The sequence below is a fragment of the Musca domestica genome, unplaced genomic scaffold (assembly GCF_030504385.1).
Source record: "Musca domestica strain aabys unplaced genomic scaffold, Musca_domestica.polishedcontigs.V.1.1 77, whole genome shotgun sequence".
Lineage (NCBI taxonomy): Eukaryota > Metazoa > Arthropoda > Insecta > Diptera > Muscidae > Musca > Musca domestica.
The window spans coordinates 1,679,229-1,703,152 of record NW_026712400.1 but is presented as its reverse complement, the minus strand read 5'-3'; the positions used below and the strand labels follow the sequence as shown (position 1 = coordinate 1,703,152).

Sequence of the window (23,924 nt, the reverse complement as noted above, 5' to 3'; positions counted from 1 at the left end):
GGTGGAGGGTATGAAAATTTTTAAATTTACTAATAATTCTACAAAAATGAAAATTTTGAAATTTACTAATAATTCTACAATTCCGAAAATTATCATTAAAAGAAATCATACCACAATCGATGTCTCTGGGAAAATAAACAGTTTTGGAAATTCCGTTTTCCTCTCAAGTATCTTTTGCATTTCATGTGAACGTTTTTTTGTTTCAACTGGATTTCTGTTGTTCTTTGCAATAAAAACAAGAAAACATTTTGACATGCAACTGACAACAGTGAGTGTAAATGAAAAATTAACAAGTATGTTTACGTATCCGTTGGCAGGCCTGTTAAGGGTGTTGACAACAATCGGTGGCTTTGTGTGAATCGATTCATGTTATTGTTTGTTTATTTTGTTATTTTTTTTTTGTGTTTTTAACTCACAAATCAGAAGATTCTGGCCAATACATAAATTACGCTTTACACACTGTAAAATGTCAAAAACATGACATTTGGTTCCCACAGCATCTGTGGGACAGATGGGTGCGTGTGACTTTATGGCATGCCTTTATTTCATGGTATTATTTATTGTTTTTTATTATTTTTTTCTCATAAAAAACCAGAAAAATATTGTGTGCATACAAATATGTGTAAATGAAAAAAAAAACACCACCACCCATACATATATTTTTAAATTCCTCCCTAAAACAAGGACATGTGCTATTTTATGTCGCAAAACATGAAAATATTCCGAGAAATTTAATTATTCATGTGACTTCATTCGTTTGATGATGTTGGCCTACATACTTGGCCATTTTGCTCCATGAAGAAAATGGCTCGTTAACATGAATCGTTGAACGGCTGTTTCGTTTGAAGTTCGTTATGTGTTCTCATTTCAACATTCATGGAAACTGTGTTTCTTCTACTTTTAAATAAGGCATTCATACTAATGTCCTAAAAGGACAATATGTATTTTTTGAATAGAAAACTAAAAGAAACTAAAATGTAAATGCCGGACAATTAGTTGGAATTATTTCGACGTATATATTTTTTAGAAGAAAACTGTGTTTTTGATGAATTTAAGCACATTATTATGAGGATTGTTTACGAAATTGCAAGAAAAAAATCGGCAAAGGTATTCATTAGCCTTTATTACAAATAAATATTGGTTTTTATGCCAAATTAATAACCACTTTTAGTTGGCAAATAAGTTGTGGTAAATCGCTCATAATTCAAAGAAATTATACGTTAATTGAATTGAAGTTATTAAGACAAACTTCGGTTGGGAATGGCTGATTGCAATCGGCTAGTCTACAGGCTAGCTACAAATAAAATAAGCAGTGGCGGATAGTCTGAGGGTCTGGGGGAGGGTCTCGGCTTAAATACCCGAGTGTCAATCATTCTTAGACTGACATGGCTATGTTTCGCCGCTCTTAAAATAACCAAACCTCTCCTCCTCTCCACATAAAGAGGACACCCTAATCTTGAGTTGTTAGCGACCATATGACCATCAATGTTGCAGGTTTGCAGTATTCTAACGGAACTTCGTTGATACCTTGGCCCTCAAGGAATATTAGATTTATTTGCCGATTCCTTACCATATTACGGAGACTATGCCATAGTCGACCTAAGTCTTTTACACGAGAATGACATATGGAAGACGACATTTTAAAATAATTCCCCAACAGAAACTAGAAATCCTATTTCGAGCGATGATAATGTGGGTGTCTGGCAACCTCAGTCAGCAAAGCTACAACAAAAATGACCTCAAGATCGGACTCGGACAGCGATTCTGGATGAGCTGTTACCACTAGCAGAACGAAGCGGACGGGAAGCCCGAGAGGAGGCAATAATCTGAATCTTTACCTTTAAAACGACAGCATTAACATACATCAGCAAACAATTCGCCAGATCATTGCGGATATGGGACCGTTACGATTAAGTCAAGACATTATTCCTTCTGAGAAAGCCCCCCCCCCCATCCTGTGTCGGACGAGATCGAGGACATGTATACCACGGTAGTCTGCGCCACGCCCTCTGGTCAGGGGTGGACTTCCAAGAAAGTCGACCTGAATGGTCCCATACTCTGAAGGCAGGAGGCAATCAAGGAAGAATAAGGACAGAGCGGCATCTTGAATTGATGAGGATGGTACCTCTGGCACCCCAGAGTCCATTTTTCAAGGCTTCTTTGTTACCAAGCGATTCGCAAGATCATTGCGGATATGGGACCGTTAAGATTAAGTCAAGACATTATTCCTTTTGTTATTCCTACTACTGTAGCCATGGTGATTCATCAGAGCGTCCATCCGTGCTGATAAGGAGCAGCAGTTTATCCGGACGAACAGAAGTTCGTTCGAGAGGTTAATATATAAAAGCAGCATTAAAGGAACTTCCGATAAGGAGTATCACGACATGCAGAACAGTGATGAAACCAGTTGAGGTTTCAAAAAAGGAGACGACTGCGGCAAACCCTTGCTCATCTGGAAAGGTGGTGTCGAAGGAACTGGTAACAAAGAAGCCTTGAAAAAGGGACTCTGGGGTGCCAGAGGTACCATCCTCAAAAGCAGGGAAAGGCAAGCCTGAGTTTAAGTCTACGGGAGAGTAGGCCTCAAAAAAAAAAAAACCGACAACTGCGGGAAACCTCTGCTCGTCTGGAAAGGTGTTGGTAACAATGAAGCCATTGAAAAAAGGTCTCTTAGGTGCCAGGGCCGAAAGTATAAACCTCCAGAGTAAGGGAAGGCAAACCACAAAAGAAGTGCGTGGAAGAAGATAAAATTAAAGCCTGATAAATTCTTGAAAGTGACCATGTCTAGTCCATCAGTGGATGTCTCAATACAACCCGCTACAACGGAGAACGTGGTGAAATAACCGGTTAGATATCTAACCGTTAGAATATCTACTACTACTACTGACTACTATGTGAAGATGACGATTGAACATCTACTTTGCATATTTCCCTGCACATATCCAACAAGAGACATAGGCCATTTGGCAGGTGAGAAATATAAACTTTAACATTCTTCTCAGACATACATCCCATCCTTATTTACAATTTCGCCAAAAGTATTACCACCACCCTCCCAACTAAACTTATATTTATACATTTTTTCTTCTCCTTCTCGCATCTATACCTATGCTATCCCAAAATTTTTAAATTCTTCCTATGATTAACATAATGGACAAAAGGTCTTCGAGTACTTCAGTTGCCGAATTCGTGTAGGTGCGCATCCTTTAAAGAAAGCAAACTTCGGATGGGGCAGATGATTTAAAGATCTTGATATGGATGAAAATCCTTTGAGATTTTGTTATACCTCCGCATACAATAAAGGATTTTCGTCCTTCGTTTCAGATTTTTTTTTATGGATTTTCGTCACAAATGTATATTCGGATCAGATGTTTTTTTTCTTGGTAAGAGAATTGTATTCATTTTATAGTTTTGGCCAATGTTTTTCTCCCTTCCCCGCTAGCTTGCACCTATTATACCTTTGAATATTCAATGGGGAAAAATGTCCAACACTTCCGTCTAGCATCTACTTTCATTTACATTTCGAAAAGGTGCTGACCCTTTTCAGTTTTGTTTAGCTTCTTATATTTATTGAGAGCGTCAACAAAGATGAAGAAATGGGATAGTAAATGTTTTTGCCTGTTTTGTTTGTGGCCATAATAAAATATTGTACGAAGGACTTGAAATTACCATAAAATATGCTAAATATTGGCCATCAAAATGTCGGAGAACAAACTAGCCTTTTTTGAAAAGGATAAACACCAAACACAGTAATTTTTGGGGATATGAAAGCGAATAAAAAATTTGTTGATACCAAAAAAATTTAACTAATATTATAAATTTAATTAAAATTATATTTTTTATCAAAGTAACATAAATTATTTTCATAATTTTTTGTGTGATAATTTTAAGCTAAAAATTAGTATTTAAAAAATATTGCAGCAAAAATAATGTATTTAGTTGTCTTGTCCTTCCAAACCACTGTGCATTATTGAAGCTAGGTGGAACTCACTCGCCTCAATAAATTAGAGGTAGCTTATCTCTTTCAGTCCATAATTAAAATTGACAGCATCCATGAAATGTTATTTCCTTTAATTTATCTTTCTGAAATTGTTTTATTTATTGTTCTTATAAAATATTTCAAGTGGATAATTTGGATAATTTGGACACAACAGACACAACATTTTTATACTAAGATTGGGAATATATTTATAACGTCATTCTGTGTCCATTTTCTTAATTAGAATAAAAATCCAAGACGAGTTATCAACCTTCTTCGGTCTTTTAAAGTCATGAAGAAGTCGTTTTCGTAATAAGTAATTATTCAATGAAACAAGCTCTTATTTATCTAATTTTGCCAGATTTGCTCGTTTTCACTCGTGAGCAGGATTACTCGAAAAAGGGGAGTTTTTTTTATGGCGTCTACTCTTCACACTTTTGTTCTGTGTGGCAGTACTACCGATTCACTTCTGTTTGAAAAAGTCGAGTGGGAGTAGAATCACTCGAAATGGAGTGAGTAATTTCTCTATTTCGAGTGAAATCGAGTGGGAAAATATTTTCTTTGCTGATTTGTGTGTGCAACATGATACAGGTGACGGTGTTTGTGTGTACTGTAAGAAGGGTGGAAAGAAGGTAATAGAGGAGGGTGGAGAGAGTGTAATCGTGTACAGAAAAAATACACATATATAGAAATACAACAACGACGGTATGACAAAAAATTAAAAGAGTACTCGTTGAGAATAGAATCTGCTCGATTTCGAACGATTTTTGCTCCCACTCAAAAAACGAGGAAAACATGCTCACTCCGACATGGAAAAATTGAGTTTGTCCGATTTTTTTCTGCTCCAGGGAGCGCCCCGCTCGATTTCGAGTAAGTTACCCTTTTTGTGCAATTTCGAGTGAGTTTTTCGGTGGTCTGACTGAAAGTAGTAATATAAAACTATATTTATCGACTAGGGGTACGCCCTTGTTATAATAGGATATTTTTGCTAGGTATTTATTACCCGCAAAAAAATTGGGAGCCACGTCGGAATATCTCATTATCTCAAGTTAAAGGAGCAAACTGCATTTTGGATTAAGTTCGCCCGTGCCGAATTTTTAATATCCTCCACCTTTTGGATAAAGAAAACATTTGTATATTGAAGTATCTGAATTCAAACGTGCTCCGCTTTAAAATACAAACGAAACGGGAACCTCCATAGACAATTTTACACTTCACACTTCTTCTTAAATACTAAATTTGAAACAATTTCGTGGGTAAATATGACTAGGATTATCAAAATAACGAGTATCGGTGGGTATCGTTATATATGTGAAAATCCACACAAGGAGTTCATTCTTAGAACTTTAACCCTTGGAAGAGTATTGTCTATATAGATCCACGATATCGTATACCCTGCCCCTAATAACGGTTCCTCCCTATATTCGGTATTTTTAAGATTTTAGCTATATTTTTCAATGAAATTGTCTGAAAATCCGCACAATAAATTCTTTATAAGTATTTTAATCCCTGGAAGTTAATTGTTTTTTATAAGTCAATGATATCGTATAGCACCCATATAACCCTCCAGAATATTTTCACGATAATATTTGGCATTTATTCTGATGCCACTGTCGATTAATACGAGCGGAGACTGACTATCGGCTGTTATCGCGGCCCACACCAACACCATGGCCGGCGCTTGAGTTCTGGTGGCCTACCGAGGACAACGAATGTTTCCCCCATATCACGGAACACCCGATATTTGGTATTTTGATGATTTTAGGTACAATATTCACGGGAATTGTTTCAAATTTCGTATTTGAAGTTCCTAATTGGTACTACAACCTGTGACTGAGTTTTATCTATGCAGATCCAGGTCTTTGTATAGCCCCCATGTATCGGTACTACCCTATATGCGGTATTTGGATGATTTTAGCTATATTACTCACCGGATTTATTCTCAAGTTTCGTATTTGAATATTGTAATGGCCTATGACAAAAGTTGTATATGCTGGTCCACATTTTTGTATAGACCACAATATAACGGCGACTTCTATATTTTTAAGATTTTAACAGAATTTTTAACGAATTTTATTTTTTTGAAAATTTTCAAATTCGTTCCAAATAGTGGAGGGTATTTAAAGTTCGGCCCGGCTGAACTTATAGCTTTTTCACTTGTTTGTTGATTAATTAGACGTAAAAAAATTAGAAAAACCCCAAATTTCGTGACTCATTTTATGTGTATGATACAATATATTTTAAAAGCACACATTTTATTACGGATATTATTATATTTATTGTTATTTATTTATCACATTAAGTCTCATCTGTTCAATCCCAACTTAGGACAATCAAAATATTAAATATGGAGAAATTGTATCTACAAATTGTATATCTACAAAAGAGAATGGGTTTTTTCATATGAAGTTTTGACACCACATACTTTATAGGCATAAATCAAACCTCACTAAAACCTCCCATAAACTTTGTGCCCATTTCCAATATAAAAATATACCCAAGTTGAAAGGTTATGCAAAAACAAAATGTACGTGTTATCTCTTTGTTTAGAACAATTTATATTTCAATTTATATGTGTTTTATATTTTATGTAAGAATAAAACACAATAAATATTTTCTAAGAACATATACAATTAAATTTGTTTGTTATCAAATGTGGTTGCCATAACTAATCTTGTTTAGCGTTTTTAATTTTTTCTATGGTTTAGCTATTTTATTTTTATCATTTTATAAATGTTTGAAAAAACAAACTGTTGATAAGATATTTTTATATAACTGCGTTGGTTACCCAATGCCCCACCTCTTTGGTCAGTCGATGGCCCCATAAATGATAAATCAAAACAAATTTAATTTTGATTATTTTATTTTCGTGTGAATTTATTTGAAATTGGACATAAATACCTACTTGCCGAGGATTATGTAAGTGTTAAATTATGATAATGACCTACATAAACTACAAGTATCCTTGACTTAAATAATTACGGCAAATCTCTGAAAAAAATCTGCAAGCAATCAACTGATTTGTAATAAAAAAAAATTGTACGCCTAAAAAAGAAACAAAGCACCAAAAAGTCTTGTATCTTATAAAATACTATGGAGAAAGTCAGGCAACAAAGAAGAATTGTCTGTATGTGTGTTCTTAAAGGAACAACATTTTTCAAATTTCTCGAAAAGGCAAAAATTTGGAAACTTCCAGCAAATAACCCACTCTTTCCAAACAGCATACCGGTCGCATTAATTGTCCGATATGATATTTGCCACAAATTGTTTGGTCCAAGGAAATTTATATTGGTGAAAATCGGTCCAATTTTAGCTATAGCTCCCAAATATATATACATATATCTTTGTCTGATTTCAATTTTATTGGGCGCCATATGTGTAATATTCGTCCAAACTGGATTGGGTGAAAATCTATCCTATAGCTCCCATTTATATGTGCTATCCGATTTGAGGATTAAGTCTCTAATATTCGTAACATACACTCCACAACAATGATATTCCGAACCAGATTTACATCCCACATATACCCCTGCCTCAGATTTAGATATAGCTCCGAAATAGAACTTTATGCGATTTGGAGTTTATTGTGCACCAAATAGATAATATCAGCCCAAATGGAGTGAATTTTGGCTCTTACGAACAAATTCAGCTTAGAAAATAGCACCTCAAATTTGATGAACAATATAGGGTGAGATAAAAAAACTGCATCAAAGTCAAACGCCATCATTTTTACATTTTTTTAAATTTTATTGAATGAAAGCAAAAAATTTCGGAAATAGCATCAAATTTTAGAATAAGTTTGGTTTCGTTCGAATTGGTTACCTTCGACACGAATTATGACCTTCAAACGGCCAATGAAACTGTCACTCGCTGCCCGAATGTTGATCTGCGGTATTTTAGCCCATTCCCAGCGAATCGCTTGCTTGATGTGATCGACACTTTGGTATTTTTTAGTGCCAAACTTGCTTTCCAAAAAACTCCAGACACAACAGTCGAACAGATTGGTATCCGGAGATTTTGTTGGCCATTTTGCGCTGGAAATGAAGCGAGGAACCTCATTTTGTAACCATTCTTGGGTGGTGCGTGCTGAGTCCTGTTGGAATGTCCAAGGTCTGCGGCCAAAATGATTGAGTGCCTAAGGCTTTTATATACCCTCCAAAATATTTTCGCGATAATATTCGGCATTTATTCTGATGCCACGGTCGCATAATATGAGCGGAGAGCGACCATCGGCTGTTATGGCGGCCCACACCATCGCCGGTGCTTGAGTTCTGGTGGCTAACCGAAGGTGCACATTTTTAGCTGACCTTTTTGGCAAGTAAACACAATAATTTTGTTTGTTTACAAACTACTGGACAACGAATGTTTTCTCATCGGATAAAACCAAATTCGGCAGTTCACCACTTTCGGCCAAGCGAAGGAACTCTTTAGCTCTTTTGAGTCTATTTTCTTTCTGTTGCGGTGTAAGTTCTTGCAGTTTTTCGAATTTCAATGGCTTTACCCTGAGCCCATTTTTCAATATTTGACGAATGGAAAATTGCGATATGTTCAGCTCACGAGCCATTTTTCAGCCACTGCGATGCGGCTTTTGATCAAGTCACTTATTTACTTTTCGAGCCATTTCTGCTGATGTTGCTGCATTCTTCCATCCACTTCCTTGACGTCGGGCTATGCTACCAGTGTCACGGCAACGAGCGATGGTACGAGACACAAAAGATTTATTCACATTAAAATGCTGGAGTGCTCTAACGATAGCCACTTGTGGTTTTCAGCAAAATATACAGAAATCACAATATCACGCTTGAATTCCATCACGAATAACTTTTTGCTGGAAAATTCTCACCAAAATACTTTTGTACGCTTGTAAACAATATAATGAGCTGTCAACAGCTGTCGGACGAATGGCTTGAAAATGGCTGCAGTCTGAAGATGGTTGCAGTTTTTTCATCTCACCCTGTAGAGCCATAAGACACATTCAAAAATAAGTTCTTAGTTGGTATGATCTACTGCACCCAAATTTACGGGTAGATCTACAAAATTTGTATAGTTTCATAGGGTATCATATAGTGTTATCTTGTGTTTTTATTTGTGTATCTGATTTCACTATCGAAAATTTAAACTTAAAAAATTATTTTGCCATTTTTCTGAAATACATTTCCATATTAAATGGTATTCTCTATACTCGGATTTTTGCTTTTCGTGTTTGAAAATAGACTTTTAAGTGATTATTTGTTCGTGTTGCTACCTGTAATTTATGGGTGGCATAAGGTTCGGAATATCGAAACATTTCCAATATTCCTGCAAAATAAATCCCCCCCCCCCCCCTTGAAGTTGTGATGATTAGGTAGTAAGTTCCCAATTCTCAATACAGCAAAATCATATTTCAAAAGTAAGGCCAACTTATTTTTTTATTCATGCACATATGTTGTTCGCAATAATATATGTTCCGCATTTCAATAATTTATTGCAACTCTTCACAGAGATAATTAAAATCTTTTCCCTCTAGGGATTTCCAATACACAATTGTCACGAAATCTCATTTACTCTTTGCCATGTTTGACTACGACTAACCAGAGGAAAATATTACTCAAAATATCATTTTTTCCTATTAACATTTTCCTATTCCCTCTTCTTTTATTATTATTATTATTCCCTCTTTGCATGTAAATCATATTACATTTTCTCTAACCTCAATAAACTGCGGCTAGAACTTTTTCCCCTTTGGCCATGATGTATCCTTATTTTTTTATATTTATTATTAGTTCCAACTTGTTGTGTACGTGCTGTGTGTTTCGAGTTTGTCATAAAATCCTGGCACTCAATTTAGCTAAACACTTCCGTTTATCATTTCCTTTGGTAAACAATCGCCTTATATAAATACAACAAACAAATAATGGCATCGCTCAGTTCTGCTGTCATCAAATATAATTTAGAATTGTTGTCTTGGGCAACGACGTACAACTTTTGCTTTTTTGTCGTAGATGGCTTTTGTGCAACTCCCACCCAGCCAACGTCGAAAGAACAATAAAAACAAACAAGAACACCAACGACACAAACTTACTCAAGGGCAACGGATGTGCGCTGTATGGAAGTTTTATGTGTTTATATTGTGGTTGCCACCAAACGCCATCAGTTGGAATAGCTGTTCTCTGAGTTGCTTCAAAAAGATACAATGCTAAAGTTAACAACAATGGGAAATCATAATCATAAGATACTTGTCTCGAATAACAAAACCAAAAAGGGAATTAATTTCTTGGAAAATTAAGTGTCGGCTTGTATTTAATTGAGAGGTTTTAAATTAAATGTTCTATTCACAGCTGAATTGGTAATAATATTTAATGTTGAGAGTGGAAAAATGAAAAGTGTTAATGATTACTGGCAGAGAAGTGTAAAATAAGTTCCTCTGGAAACTTCATATAGTGAGCGTTTTTTTAACGCACCGACAGACTGTAGTTTTTGGCATATTTCAGGTTTTTCTGGTCGGTCCATTGCTTTAGCATGAGTAAAATCAAAAATTTGAGAATAATTTAATTTGTTAGATATCATAACAATTTTTGTATACCTATGGACCCAACGAATTATGTTATTTTATCCTTATTTAATATATCCCTATGGGACAATGAAGGTGTATGAAAAACCAAAAAACCCTAATGGGGCGACGCCAATGAGATTAAAACGAAGAACTTGCTATTACTAGGCTTTATATGAGATATGTGTTAATTTTTAGAAAAATGTTAAAATTTGCCTGAGATACCATTTTCATACTTCATCGAATACAGATAAAAAAAATGTTGGTACGGGCAAAATTACAGGAAAATCGAACATTCATATCCATTTTTATGCAAAACCACAAAATTCCATATTCATCTCAGGTTTCTGGTTGAGAGAAATATTTAGATATAGCAAGTTGTAAAGAATCTGACTGACTTGTTCCGCAAGTTATGACAGACAAAAGTACTGAAAATTGTGACCCTTTGGGTGGGTGAAGTACCAGAAGCGGTTCGCAGATATATATCAGCCTCTCAACAGATCTTTTGTTAGCAAAAATGTTTGAGAAATTTAAAGAGAGTTGGATGCGTATTTCGCTTTCTTTGAGCGTTTTATTTTTCCAAATCTTGGTCCCTATGTGGGGGAGGTACCAAATGAAATGGATCGATCACTACCATCTTTACAACAGATCTTGTGTTGATGGAAATATTGAGTTATGTCACGTCTGGTTATTCAGTCGGATGTTAATTTCACGTTTTATGAGCTTGTTAGATATTCAACATTTTGACCCTTTGTGGGGGAGGTACTATAAGGAGTGGACCCATATATAACATTTTTACACCAGAACTTGAATTAACAAAAATATTGTGATGTATGAAATATGAAGAGAACCGGATTCTTATTTCAGATTTTATTATCGTTTTGGTTATTCAAAACATTGAACCTTCGTGGGGGAGGTACGATCTCTATCATCTTAAAAAGAGATCTTGTGTTGATAGAAATATTGAGGTGTGCCAAGTCTGAATGGAATTGGATGTTAATTTCGCGTTTTATGAGCTTCACGACTATTCAAAACTTTGACCCTTTGTGTGGAAGGTACCACAAGAAGTGGACCCATATATCCCATCTTTACACCAGAACTTGGATTAATAAAATTATTGTGATGTGTGAAATATGAAAAGAACCGGATTCTAATTTCGGATTTTATAATCGTTTTACCACACGAAGTTACCACAAGGAGTGAACCGATATATTTCATCTTCACACTAGAACTTGGGTTAATAAAAATATTGTGATGTGTGTAATTTGAAGACAATCCGACTCTTATATAACATTTTATAAGAGTTATAATTATTCGAATTTTTTCTACCCTTTGTAGGGAAGGTATTTGATGGAGTAGATAGATATTGTCCATTTTCTCACCTCGCCTATCTCTGATGCAAATATTAGGATTAGCAAAATTGTAGCAAAATTGGATTATCCTTTCTCTTCCTGGGCAGAAAAATATTTTTTTGAACATTTCGAGAAGGAGTGAACCAATATTGCCCATCTCCGAACTCGATATAAGTTTGATGATTAAATGTACTAAATTTGGACCGAATCGGATATTTCTTTTGAGAGTTATCCAGCCAGATAGATGGACGGACGGACATTGCTAGATCGACTCCAAATGTCCTGAAATGGAATTGGTACAAAGGACTTTAGGTCTAAAACCGTAACTTCGATAAGGCACATTTTGGCCCTATCAAATGATATAGCCATATAGCTGACGGTATACAAATGCAGAACATCGATCGAGTTGAATTTTACCACACTCTACATTTGACCTTTTGAGACTTTTTGACATGTACGCTTTTTCTAAACTTAACTTTTTTATCAAAACATTCAAAATAACACGCAATAGCCGGTTATAAATGGGTGTGTGTTTGTAAAATTGTATTGAGTCATACGCATAAAATGAATCACCTAAATTTGGATTCTTGAAAATTATGGCATTTAATTCTAATCGATCAACTTAAAATGACAAGGCAATTGTGTGTTTATATGTAAGTTATACCCGACTTTCACATGGAGTGTTTAACTTTTAAAAATTAGTAAAGATATAAAGTATCGCCAAAATACCTTACTGGGGGTATGAATGCAAAATCTGGAATAGACAGAGCTTTTTATACCCTCCACCATACTATGGAAGGTATATTAATTTTGTCATTCCGTTTGTAACTCCTCGAAATACTCTATTGATCGAAATACTATTCTTGATCAGCGTAAAATTCTAAGACGATTTAGCCATGTCCGTCTGTCTGTCTGTCTCTCTGTCCGTCTGTTGTAATCACGCTATCTTTTGAACAAATTGAGATAGAAGGCTAAAATTTTGCACACATGTATATTTTGCCAGTAGCAGGTAGTTCGTAAATGGGCCATGTAGGCCCAAGTTATCATATAGCCCCCATATAACGGTACCTCCCGATATTCGGTATTTTGATGATTTTAGCGACATTATTCACCGGAATTGTTTCAAATTTGGCATTTGAAGTTCGTAATGGATACTACAGCCTAAGACAGAAAATAATCTGTGTAGGTAGACGTCTTCGTATAGCCCCTATATAACGGTACCCCCCGATGTTCGGTATTTTTGATGATTTAAGCAACATTATCTAACGGAATCTTTCCAAATTTGGTACAGAAAATGGGCCATGTAGGTCCACGTCTTCGTATAGCCCCCATATACCATACCCCCCGATATTCGGTATTTTGATGATTTTAGCGACATTATATACCGGAATCGTTTCAAAGTTGGCATTTGAAGTTCGAAATAGATGCTGCAGCATAAAACAGAAAATGGGCCATGTAGGTCCATGTCTTCGTATAGCCCCCATATACCGTACCCCCCGATATTCGGTATTTTGATGATTTTACCGACATTATTTACCGGGATTGTTTCAAATTTCGCATGTGAAGTTCGTAATGGATACTTCAACCCATGTCAGAAAATTGTCTGTGCAGGTCCACGTATTCGTATAGCCCCCATATAACGTTACCCCCTATATTCGGCGTTTTGATGATTTTAGCTACATTATAGACATATTTTTCTTCAAGTTTCGCATTTAAATATTGTAATAACTTATGACAAAAGTTGCCTATGCAGGTCCACGTCGTCGTATAGGCATTCGGTATTTTTAAGATTTTAACAGAATTTTTAACGGATTTTATTTTATTTTATTTTATTATTTTATTTTTTTTTTTTTTTTTTGAAATTGTCAAATTTGTACCAAATGGTGGAGGGTATTAAAAGTTCGGCCCGGCCAAACTTACAGCTTTTTTACTTGTTCTGAACTTCTTTTTGACAATTTTTATTGACCCCTCCTCGCCGAATTCCGCAGCATATGTTCTCATTCCATTGGGAAATAATAAAATATTTGTTGCGATATTTGATCTTCTGAATTCTCGTCTTTTTTTTTCTTTTGCATAAACATTTTGTCACAAAGGGCCTAGACACATAATTTTGAGATTATTACTCCTTGGGGCATCTGGAAATCTAATGAGTTCATCGTCGTTTTCAAATCATGTCTTATAAACATAAAAGAAAAAAACTTTTTTTTTTCCATCTGGTAGGACAATAATGACATGAGCAGAAAAATATTTATGCTCTACATCAAGAACAGGACGCACGACCAAACAGCAGACAGACTGAGAGACACACAGACACTTACACACACACATATTAACGTGTAGAAAACCACAGCTGGGGGAAACTCAGAAACCAAACGCTTGAATGCCATGGCACCGGCAACATATGGTGGACCTAGGGCCCTAAAATGAAATGCTTCTTTTCCTCCCTCCCTCTCATGTGTAGACACTGCGACGTTGTTGTTCTTTTTCTTTTCTCATTTAATTTTCAGTCTGTTGGCAAACTGATTGATTATGTAAAAGCCATTTAATCTTTAGCATCAACATTACCAGACATTTAACTCGAGTGGAAAATAATGACTGGGAGTAGAAACATTTTCATATTTTTTACTCTATGCTCGCGTTGCGTTTATAAGCAATTATAAATATATACATGTGTGTGTGTACATGTGTATGTCTCTACCTAACGAATTCAATTTATGATCTGCCCGAATATTGTTGTTACACAATCGAGGGCGTCATAACAATAGCGATTTTCAAAAACCAGATGTTCAAAAGTGTAGTGGAACATTGGGCTTCTATGCAGGCGCAATGCTTTCGTTATCGCACGTTATTACCATAATAATGTGTGTTGAAGTGGCACACATTGATACATGTGTGGCGGTATGTATGAGCGTATATTTGCCATGAATTCTAATAGAAAATTGTGGGGAAATATTTGTGGTCCAGGAAAGAATTTTAATACATTTCCAAGAAAAATTTATCTGAACTTTTGAAGCCGGGCGCCACTTTTTATGGCCTAACTACAAACTACATCTGGAACAAATTAAAACACAATTTTCAAGGCAATCAATAAGTATCTCTTACAGGAGATAAAAAAGAAGGAGAGTCTATCTTGCAAATTGTCCAACTCACAAAACAGTTATATGGCTACAGAGGGCATACAGGGTGAGATGAAAAAAACTGCAACCAACTCAGACTGCTGTCATTCCAAAGCCTATCATCCGACAGCTATTAAACAGACAGCGACAGCGTACAAAAGCATTTTGGTGAGAATTTTCCCCAAAAAAGTTATTCGTGATGGAATTCAAGCGTGATATTGTGATTTATTTATATTCGGTTGGAATACCACAAGTGGCTATCGTTAGAGCACTCCAGCATTTTAATGTGAATAAGTCTTTTGTGTCTCGTACCATCGCCCGTTGCCGTGATACTGGTAACGTAGCCCGACGTGAAGGAAGTGGATGGAAGAATGCAGCAACATCAGCAGAAAGGGTTCGAAAAGTAAAGAAACGACTTTATCGAAACCCTCGTCGCAGTGGCCAAAAAATGGCTCGTGAGCTGATCATATCGTAATATTCCACATCAGCAAAAATGGTTCGAAAAGTAAAGAAGCGATTTGATCGAAACCCGCGTCGGAGTGGCCAAAAAATGGCTCGTGAGCTGAACCTATCACAATATTCCATTCGGCAAATATTGAAAAATGAGCTCGAGGTAAAGTCATTGAAATTCCAAAAAGTGCAGGAACTTACACCGCAACTGAAAGAAAATAGAATTAAAAGAGCTTGGCCGAAAGGGGTCAACAGCCGAATTTGGTTTTCTCTGATCTGAAAATATTCGTTGTCCAGCAGTTTGTAAACAACCCAAATGATCGTGTTTTCTTGCCAAAGAGGTCAGCTCAAAATGTGCACCATCGGCGATAGTGTGAGCCGCAATAACAGCCGATGGTCGCTCTACGCTCGTATTAATCGACCGTGGCAAGAAAATAAATGCCGAATATTACGTATAATGAATTTCATCTATTAATTTCCAGTGCACAATGGACACCAAAATTCCCGGATAACAATCCGTTGGACGATTGTGCCTAGAGTATTTTGGAAAGTAAGGTTGGCACTAAAAAATACCAAAGTGTCGATTACCTCAAGCAAGCGCTTCGCCGGAAATGGGTCAAAATACCGCAGAGCAACGTTTAGATAGCGTGTGATAGTTTCATTGGCCGTTTGAAGGCCATATTTCGTGTCAAAGGTGTTCAATTCGAACAAATCTAAACTTATTCTAAAATTTGATGCTATTTCCGACATTTTGGCACTCTAAAGAGACAAAATAATCGCTGCGAGTCAACATGTATGTGAAACCAGAAATTGGCTAAGACAAAACTAACTTTATACTTTTTAACTTCTTTTGTAATACCGCAAACGAAATGCACCATTTCGACAAGAATAAAATTCAAAATTTATATTTCTCTTATATTTGAGCTGAAAACTTTAAAAGAGGCCAAGATTTGTTGTCCTCTACTTCATTAATAAATTATGAAATCTTTTAGCAACTAAATTTCCACTCTGCTAGGCCAAAGAGTTCAAGGATAGATGCTCTGTCATGGTTACCAACTCGTAGCAATACGCTGCAACTTTGTGCATTTTTTGAGAGAATTTTAAAGTTTTCAGCCTTGCCTGTGTGTGAGTGTGTGTGCGAGTCCGCAAAGGCAATGGAAGTCATGGTTAGGAAACTAGAGAAACTTGTAGTTGTTAAACTACAACAATCTTTGAATAACAAATGTAATTTTTTAAGTTCCAAAGATTGTGGGAAATAATAATTTGCTACTAATGAGATTTCAGACTTGTGGTCATTACCATTTATTTTCATTCAGAATTTAAGCAAAAAATAAAATTTCAATAGCATCTCCCACGATTAGCTTGGCGCAATCCTCGAAACTTGTATGTACACTATTGTGCTGACAGCAATCGTTGACAGTTTTTGATTGTTAGACATCACAAATGTCAGAACTTTGCTCAAATACATGGTCATGATTACGAACATATGTACGTATGTGCCTATGTACATGTGTCGGGACGATGTAGAAGGCGTTACACCCATTCAAAGCACTTGTACATGGTGTGCTTTAAATCATTACTTTGGGTTTATTTTGATGTTCAAATGTCAAAAAATCTGATGGTGTTTCTTTACAACGTCACGTCATAAGATAATGAAAACGAATGCTCGCCATGTCACCCAGCCAGTCAGCCATCAAAAGCCCAAATGGGAAATGGCCACATTCACAATACACAGTGCTATGTATATTCTTTTCTTTGAGTTTAAAAAATGTGTCTCTAGAGGTGTAATTCACATTCTAGAAAATAGATAAAAATTGTGATATCTTTTTTAATTATGACATATTAATGATATGTCATGATTAACACTCTCTCTAAGTTAAGGGCTTCTAGGTACATAATAATTGACTAAAACAACCTTTGTGTTTGTATTTCGAAATGTTTGGAGATTTTGTAACCCATATATCATTTGAGTGCAAAGAAATAATTGGTATGCCAAGAATTAAGAAATAGACATTAAAGTTGAATAACTGTGTTTAAATCCTTTGGATATAGTTTCACATAAAACCTGTTGGTTATTACTTGTGAGCACATACTATGGCCTTCTAATTCAATATGGACATCTTGGATATCTGCAGGATATTTATTTTTGGTATGTAGCACACAGAACTATGTGACATCAAAGCAATGTAAATACAAGCCAAGGATATTAAAAATAAATACATCCATGTAGTACATTTCCTCATACATGGCATGGAATACACCACAGACACAGAGATCTATTTCTCTATCTAGTCGAAAGGATGCTGTCAACCGGATTAAATTTATAATCAATAAAAATAGCTTAACACACAAATATGGCCATGTGTTAGCTGACAAAACTTATTTTTCCTTATCCTCAAAGATTTATATAGAATTGCTTGCAGATATTGGGATCAAACAACTTGTCATGTTGGGAACCTCTAACCTTATGGTTCAAAATAGGATTAAAATAACAAAACACTATTTTAAGCAGAATATTTTTAATATTTACAAGGTGGCGCAAAAGTAATCTTCCTATCAGAAAATTTTATAAATTTTACGATCGGCCCCTAATGTCTTAATTACTGACAAAAAAAAAAAAAAAAAAAAAAAACATCGGAATTTCTGTCAAGTACATACATATGCATGTACAAGGTAAGGGGCGCAAAATCAGACCATACGAGCTTAGAGAGTACCCAGAAAGACTTGTAGAGAAATGAGTTGGAAAAGCTGCCTACGATTCGAGCTGTGAGAACGTAGCACCCAAGGAGAATTGTAGGGAAAATCTTCAGACAAAGAAGGCTTTTAGCGTCAAACAAACGTTGGCTCCAAGGGGAACTGTAGGTAACCTTTTAGCTCAAGAACACATATTTCTACGGTCCGTACTAAGCGGACTTAGGATCCTTTGGAAATATGCAATTCTAACTTAAACACAAACAATAATAATAATGCAGTGGCCGAAAAGTGGCTCGAGAGCTGAACATATCGCAATATTCCATTCGGCAAGTATTGAAAAATGAGCTCGGGGTAATGTCATTGATATTCCAAAAAGTGCAAGAACTTACACCGCAACAGAAAGAAAATAGACTCAAAAGAGCTAAAGTGTAGCTTTGCTTGGCCGAAAGTGGTGAACTATCGAATTTGGTTTACTCCGATGAGCAGTTTGTAAACAAACAAAATGATCGTGTTTACTTGCCAAAGTGGTCAGCTGAAAATGTGCACCTTCGGTTGGCCACCAGAACTCAAGCGCCGGCCATGGTGATGGTGTGGGCCGCCATAACAGCCGATGGTCGCTCTCCGCTCGTATTACTCGACCGTGGAATCAGAACAAATGCCGAATATTATCGCGAAAATATTCTGGAGGGTGAATTAAAACCTTGGGCACGCAAACATTTTGGGCGCAGACCTTGGACATTCCAACAGGACTCAGCACCATCGCGCGACTCAGCACGCGCCAACCAAGAATAGTTACAAAATGAGGTTCCTCGCTTCATTTCAAATCTCCGGATACCAATCCGTTGGACTATTGTGTCCGTGCAAACACTTGAAGTCATATATAGGGACTATAGCAAAATGTGGACCGACAGAAAAATCAATGATTCTTGAAGTAATTCAATGCTCTCTTTAAATTTTCAAAGGTCTATGATAAATGATGTTCTATATTAGATCTCCAAACATTGGAGTTAATTGTATATGGTCATTTGCATTTGTATGAAAGCTGAATCAAAATGTGCCCACAAAATGTCATGTTTTTAGGATAGAGTCGAAATACTTCCACTTGACAACATTTGAAACCTGTGAGTCACCCCTACTTTTAATCTAAACAATTTGGAAATTTTGGTGTTCTTTTCGATCTCTGCAAAGCATATAACCGCCATATGAAATCGCAATCGATCAAACTACTGAGGCTTTTTTTAAATCCAAAGTCAATGCTATATGAGTGCTATACGGAAATTGAAAATGACTTTATATCCCAACTTATCAAATTTCTTCATATTCACATTAAAGGTAAAGAAATGTAATTTTCACTAGTGATGTTCTAGTGATGCACATTCATTGTATTTTTCAGAAAATACTCTTCCCTCACCACCTCTATTCCGCAAGAAACTTCCTGCATCTTCTTTGTAAATGAAACATATTTTTTATGGAAAAACGCTTTCCAGCTCCCTAATAACACTCGTTTAATACTTGACATTCAGTAAAGAGCAAAACTTATTTACAATCATTCATATGAAATGACATTTCCGTATTGTCTAGTGATTAGGTTATCCTAATCTATATCTATTTACATATTTTCTAATTCATTTTATTTATATATATTTAAATTACAACTTACCTTTCTCTAAACTGACGTTACAGAATTTCAATGCATCGTCGAGAAAATGTAAATGCATATAACTTGTTGCTGTCTCTAGAATTTTTCTCGCTTGCAAATCGGGTCCCCACCATTTCTCAACCAAACGTCTCACCAACACGTCGGGCATAAATTTCATATTATCATTGGAGCTGGAACTGCCACGAGAGCCAGTACTCAGCGTAGACGAAGATGTAGCAGCCATTGTCGTTGTAGCCGTATCGGTAGTGCATGCAATGGTAGTGGTCGTTACCGTTGTCGGAGATCCGGCCAATGTTGGCGTCAATGGCGGCGATGTGACAAGGCGTAGACGTGACATTTCATCATTGGCCATGGGACCCAATGCATTGTCAATGCTATTGGTTACAACGCTTGTTGGACTAAATGAGAAAAGTGATTGCGACTGGGAGTTTGAGAAATTTTGTACACTCGCTGTTAAACCGCTCATTGTTCGACTACTACTGCTGCTGCTGCTGCTAGTAGTAGTACTTGTTGCTGTCGACAGAGTGGTCAAGTTCAATGTTTCCGTTATTGGTTCTTCCTTGTGCAGACGCGGAAATCGAATATGGCAAATGTTACACATGGTAATGGTATCACAACATTGACGACAAAATGTGTGACCACAGTTCGCGGTAACCGGACAACGTAAGATATCGCGACACAGCGGACACAACAGCGGATCACAATCGTCCAGAAGTACGGGACTTTTGTTGCGTGCTAGCTCTCGCGAAGGATTGTGCAAATCTAAATTCTCAGTTGTAGCTAATGTTGGATTATCCGTTATTAAATTGGAGTGTCCTTGATTGGCATTAAATGCACCTGCTGCAAGTTGCCACGGTGTAGCCAGACTTGAGGGGCCAGAGTGGTTCGTGGATGTGGTAGAGGAAAGATTGGTCAGTTGTGGTATATCGTCACGGGGCTTTGTAGTCAACGACACAGTTTTGTCAGGGCTGTCACTGGACTTTTTGGAACTGCTGCTTAGCATTCGTATGTATTCCAGCAGAGCTGTAGCCAAAACATTCAGTTTTTCCAGGGGTATAAATCCTTTGGGTTGTTCACTGGCTATGAGGGCATAAATGTCGAAGGCCTCCTGCAGCCGGCCATGACGGGCTAAGGACTCACCCACCAGATAGGAAAAGTGTAGTTTGTCAGCCGTTTGTCCTGTCATCAGGGACTGTGAAAGAGTTTTCACATTATCATCAATTGCCGCGTTGGCACCCAAAGAATGTCGGGGTCGTTTCGCATCCCTTGTTGTCGGCTGTCTACTCGTCAACGTTGGAGAATTCGACTGCACTTTTGCTGATTTCAAGGCTCTTTTGCTGGCCGAGGCTCCTCTGGCATAGAAACCGTGTTGCAGTGGCATTGTCTTGTTGTTGGCCTTATTGGATGTAAACGATTTTCCCCGTAGCAATGATTGTGCCTGCACGTTGTCACGTAAACAGTTTGTGGACAACGATATAGCTGCTGCTGGTGCTTCTGCTCCAACGCCTGTGCTGTTGAGATTGTTCTGAGGGGGTGTGGCAACAGCGTGCGATTTGCCTGTCGCCGCCACAGCAGCTATACAATCCGAATCTAAATAGATGTCTGCAGTTTCGTCACCAGCTGTAATTGGTTTGAAATACAACGACGAATGATTCAGAAACTTGTCATCAATTTGGAATTCTGAGAAATTCTCTTTGATGATGGCGTCCGATGTGATGTCTTTGACGTAACGCTTAAAACTGGGTAGTAGTTTATCTGTTTGAATATCTTGATTTTGATTAACTGGCGATGCAGTGTTTGAAATAACAACGGCTGGACCGTTTAATGGATGTTTTCTTTTCTTTTTAATTTGAAATTGCTCAGTGGCACTTTTAGACATTATAGAATATCGGCAATTATTTCCGAATAATTTTTTCTTTAATTTTTCTTATTTTGCAAGAAAATTTAATTACGAATATTTTTTTTTTTATTTTTTGCACTTTATGAAAATTCAAACGTAACTTTGATTGCTTATTTCACAATAGACACTTCACTTTTCAATAAAATGTAGAATTATTTTTTGCATATTTCTTTAATTTTTAAATCATTTTTCACTTTTTGAAATTTTTTAATATTTTTATTTATTTTGTATTTTTTTTTTTTAATTTTTCATGTTATTTTTTCTTCCGATATTTTATTAAAAAATATATTTTCTTTCAACGTTTGATGTAACCGTTCCCTTTCGCATACGTAACACGACTGCGTTGAGACAAAGTCGTCTCCGTTCCGTTTAGCTGCTGTTGCTGCTCGCTGCCGTTGTGCTGTGGTTGGTGTTGGTGCTCTGTTATTTGTTTATTGTGTGTGTTTTTGTTTTTTGGTAATGATTATCTGAAAGCAAAGAAAAAAGTTTGGAAAATGTTAAATGAAAAAACAATAACAATCACATAGGCCTTGCCAAGCTCACAAATACATTCCCTACTCTAATGATATAGGCTTTACGTAACATTCCCTCAAATACGAAGCCGTAACACCTAAAAAAGAGCATTTCGGTGTTATAAAATTTAAATATAATAACAACAAAAACGTTGGCCAGAGAGAGAGAGAGGAGAGAATGGTAGTCGCTCATCGTTGATAACACTGCAAAAGAGACCAAATGTTCTGTTCATGTGGCACCCATAACGTAGCGTATCTCTTAAAATCGTTTCAGCATAACAAACCTCAATGTGCCGCCCACAAATGTGACCCCAACAACTAGGCCAACAAATACTAATCAGAGGGGAAGAGCTCTCTCTTAATGATGCATGTAGCATGTATTTTACGTTAGAAGAGAGTCAACGTCACACTAATGCTCTTTGTTGTGAGTCTAGCAGTGTTCAATAGAGAACAAACAAACAAAAATACGACAATGACTCTTTACTGTTAATTTTTCATTTCAAGTATTATGATTTGTTAACAACTAAATAAATATTTAATTTTAGTTTGTTCTCATCCAGCTCTCTTTCATTCATTGTATTTTCCGACTTGGCCGAGAGAGCGAGAGAGACACTATGGTTGGGGGGTTTCCTTGGATGGTGTTGATGTTATTGTTTGTTTTTATCTCTGACACATTTTCGACTTGTCTTTTTCTTTTCTTGATTTGTTTAGTTTATCATCTCCCAAACACCGCTCTTGTTTGTGTTGACACCATCGCACCGACAGTTTTCCTCAGCCAGTTAGTTGTTGGTTGGTGGTAGGCAGTGTCGCGCACATTGACAAGTAAATGATAATAAAAGTGCGTTTTGACGTTTGACTTGTGTTGTGGCTGTTATTTAACACCTATTATCTGAAATCTCATTCAGTGCTCAGCGCGGGTAGGAAGGCAATTAAATGTCAGCCAGATGGAAGAAATCAAAATCATTATTTATATAATTTCAAGTGAATAGTTCCGTTTTGGTTTTGCAGTTTTTTTTATTGTGGGCATGTCAAAATTTGGGACGTTTTGCATCCTGTATGATGTGATGGAGAATAAAATCAGTAGGAAAAGTTAGAAAGTCGGACAGGGAGGAGTATATGGTACCCTACACCGCTATGCAGTTCCAACCGGAACAAATATATGTTTATATTGAGAATTTGTGTGAACCAAATCATACCAAATATGATTTGATATTCAGATGGAACTAATTCATGGGATGGAACTTAATCAGAATCGATTCTAGTACAGGGTTGCCCATATTCGACGGACCCATCTGGCAACGCCATAACTTTTGACAGAGATGTCACATCGCTTAATGACATACCGCGTTTGAAGCGTCAGTCCAAGCAGACTTTTACCATGAACCAATACACGCCACACAAGCGCTCTGAAATAGTTGAAATTTACAATTGTGAAAACTCAATGTGCTTTTAAACCATTAAAAAATGTGAGAAGTGCGCCTTCTAAGAACACCATTAAGCGTTTATACGAAAAATTTTCGACTGGTAAGGCTCTTTCTAATCCGAAGAAGCCATATAAAAGTCGACCAAGGCGATCGGCCGTGAATATCGCTGCCGTACGAGCCAGTGTTGAGAGGTTCCCAAGAACATCCCAAAAACGCCCTTCTCAGCATTTGGGTATGGCTCGGTCCACTTTACAACGGATTATTCGCATTGATTTGCATTCCCGTACAAAATTCAATTGACGCAAAGAATG

The 23,924-nt window shown here is 36.6% G+C and overlaps 1 protein-coding gene across 1 annotated transcript in view; it reads right to left on the bottom strand.

Annotated features, from left to right (window-relative positions):
- LOC101896306 (uncharacterized) overlaps positions 1 to 23,924 on the bottom strand; it is a 113,059-nt gene that overhangs the window by 54,122 nt on the left and 35,013 nt on the right. Inside the window, exon 2 of the mRNA XM_059130577.1 lies at positions 19,778 to 22,144. Coding sequence (XP_058986560.1) covers positions 19,778 to 21,656 — 1,879 coding nt within the window. The 5' untranslated portion in view covers positions 21,657 to 22,144. The remainder of the gene's footprint in view (positions 1 to 19,777; positions 22,145 to 23,924) is intronic.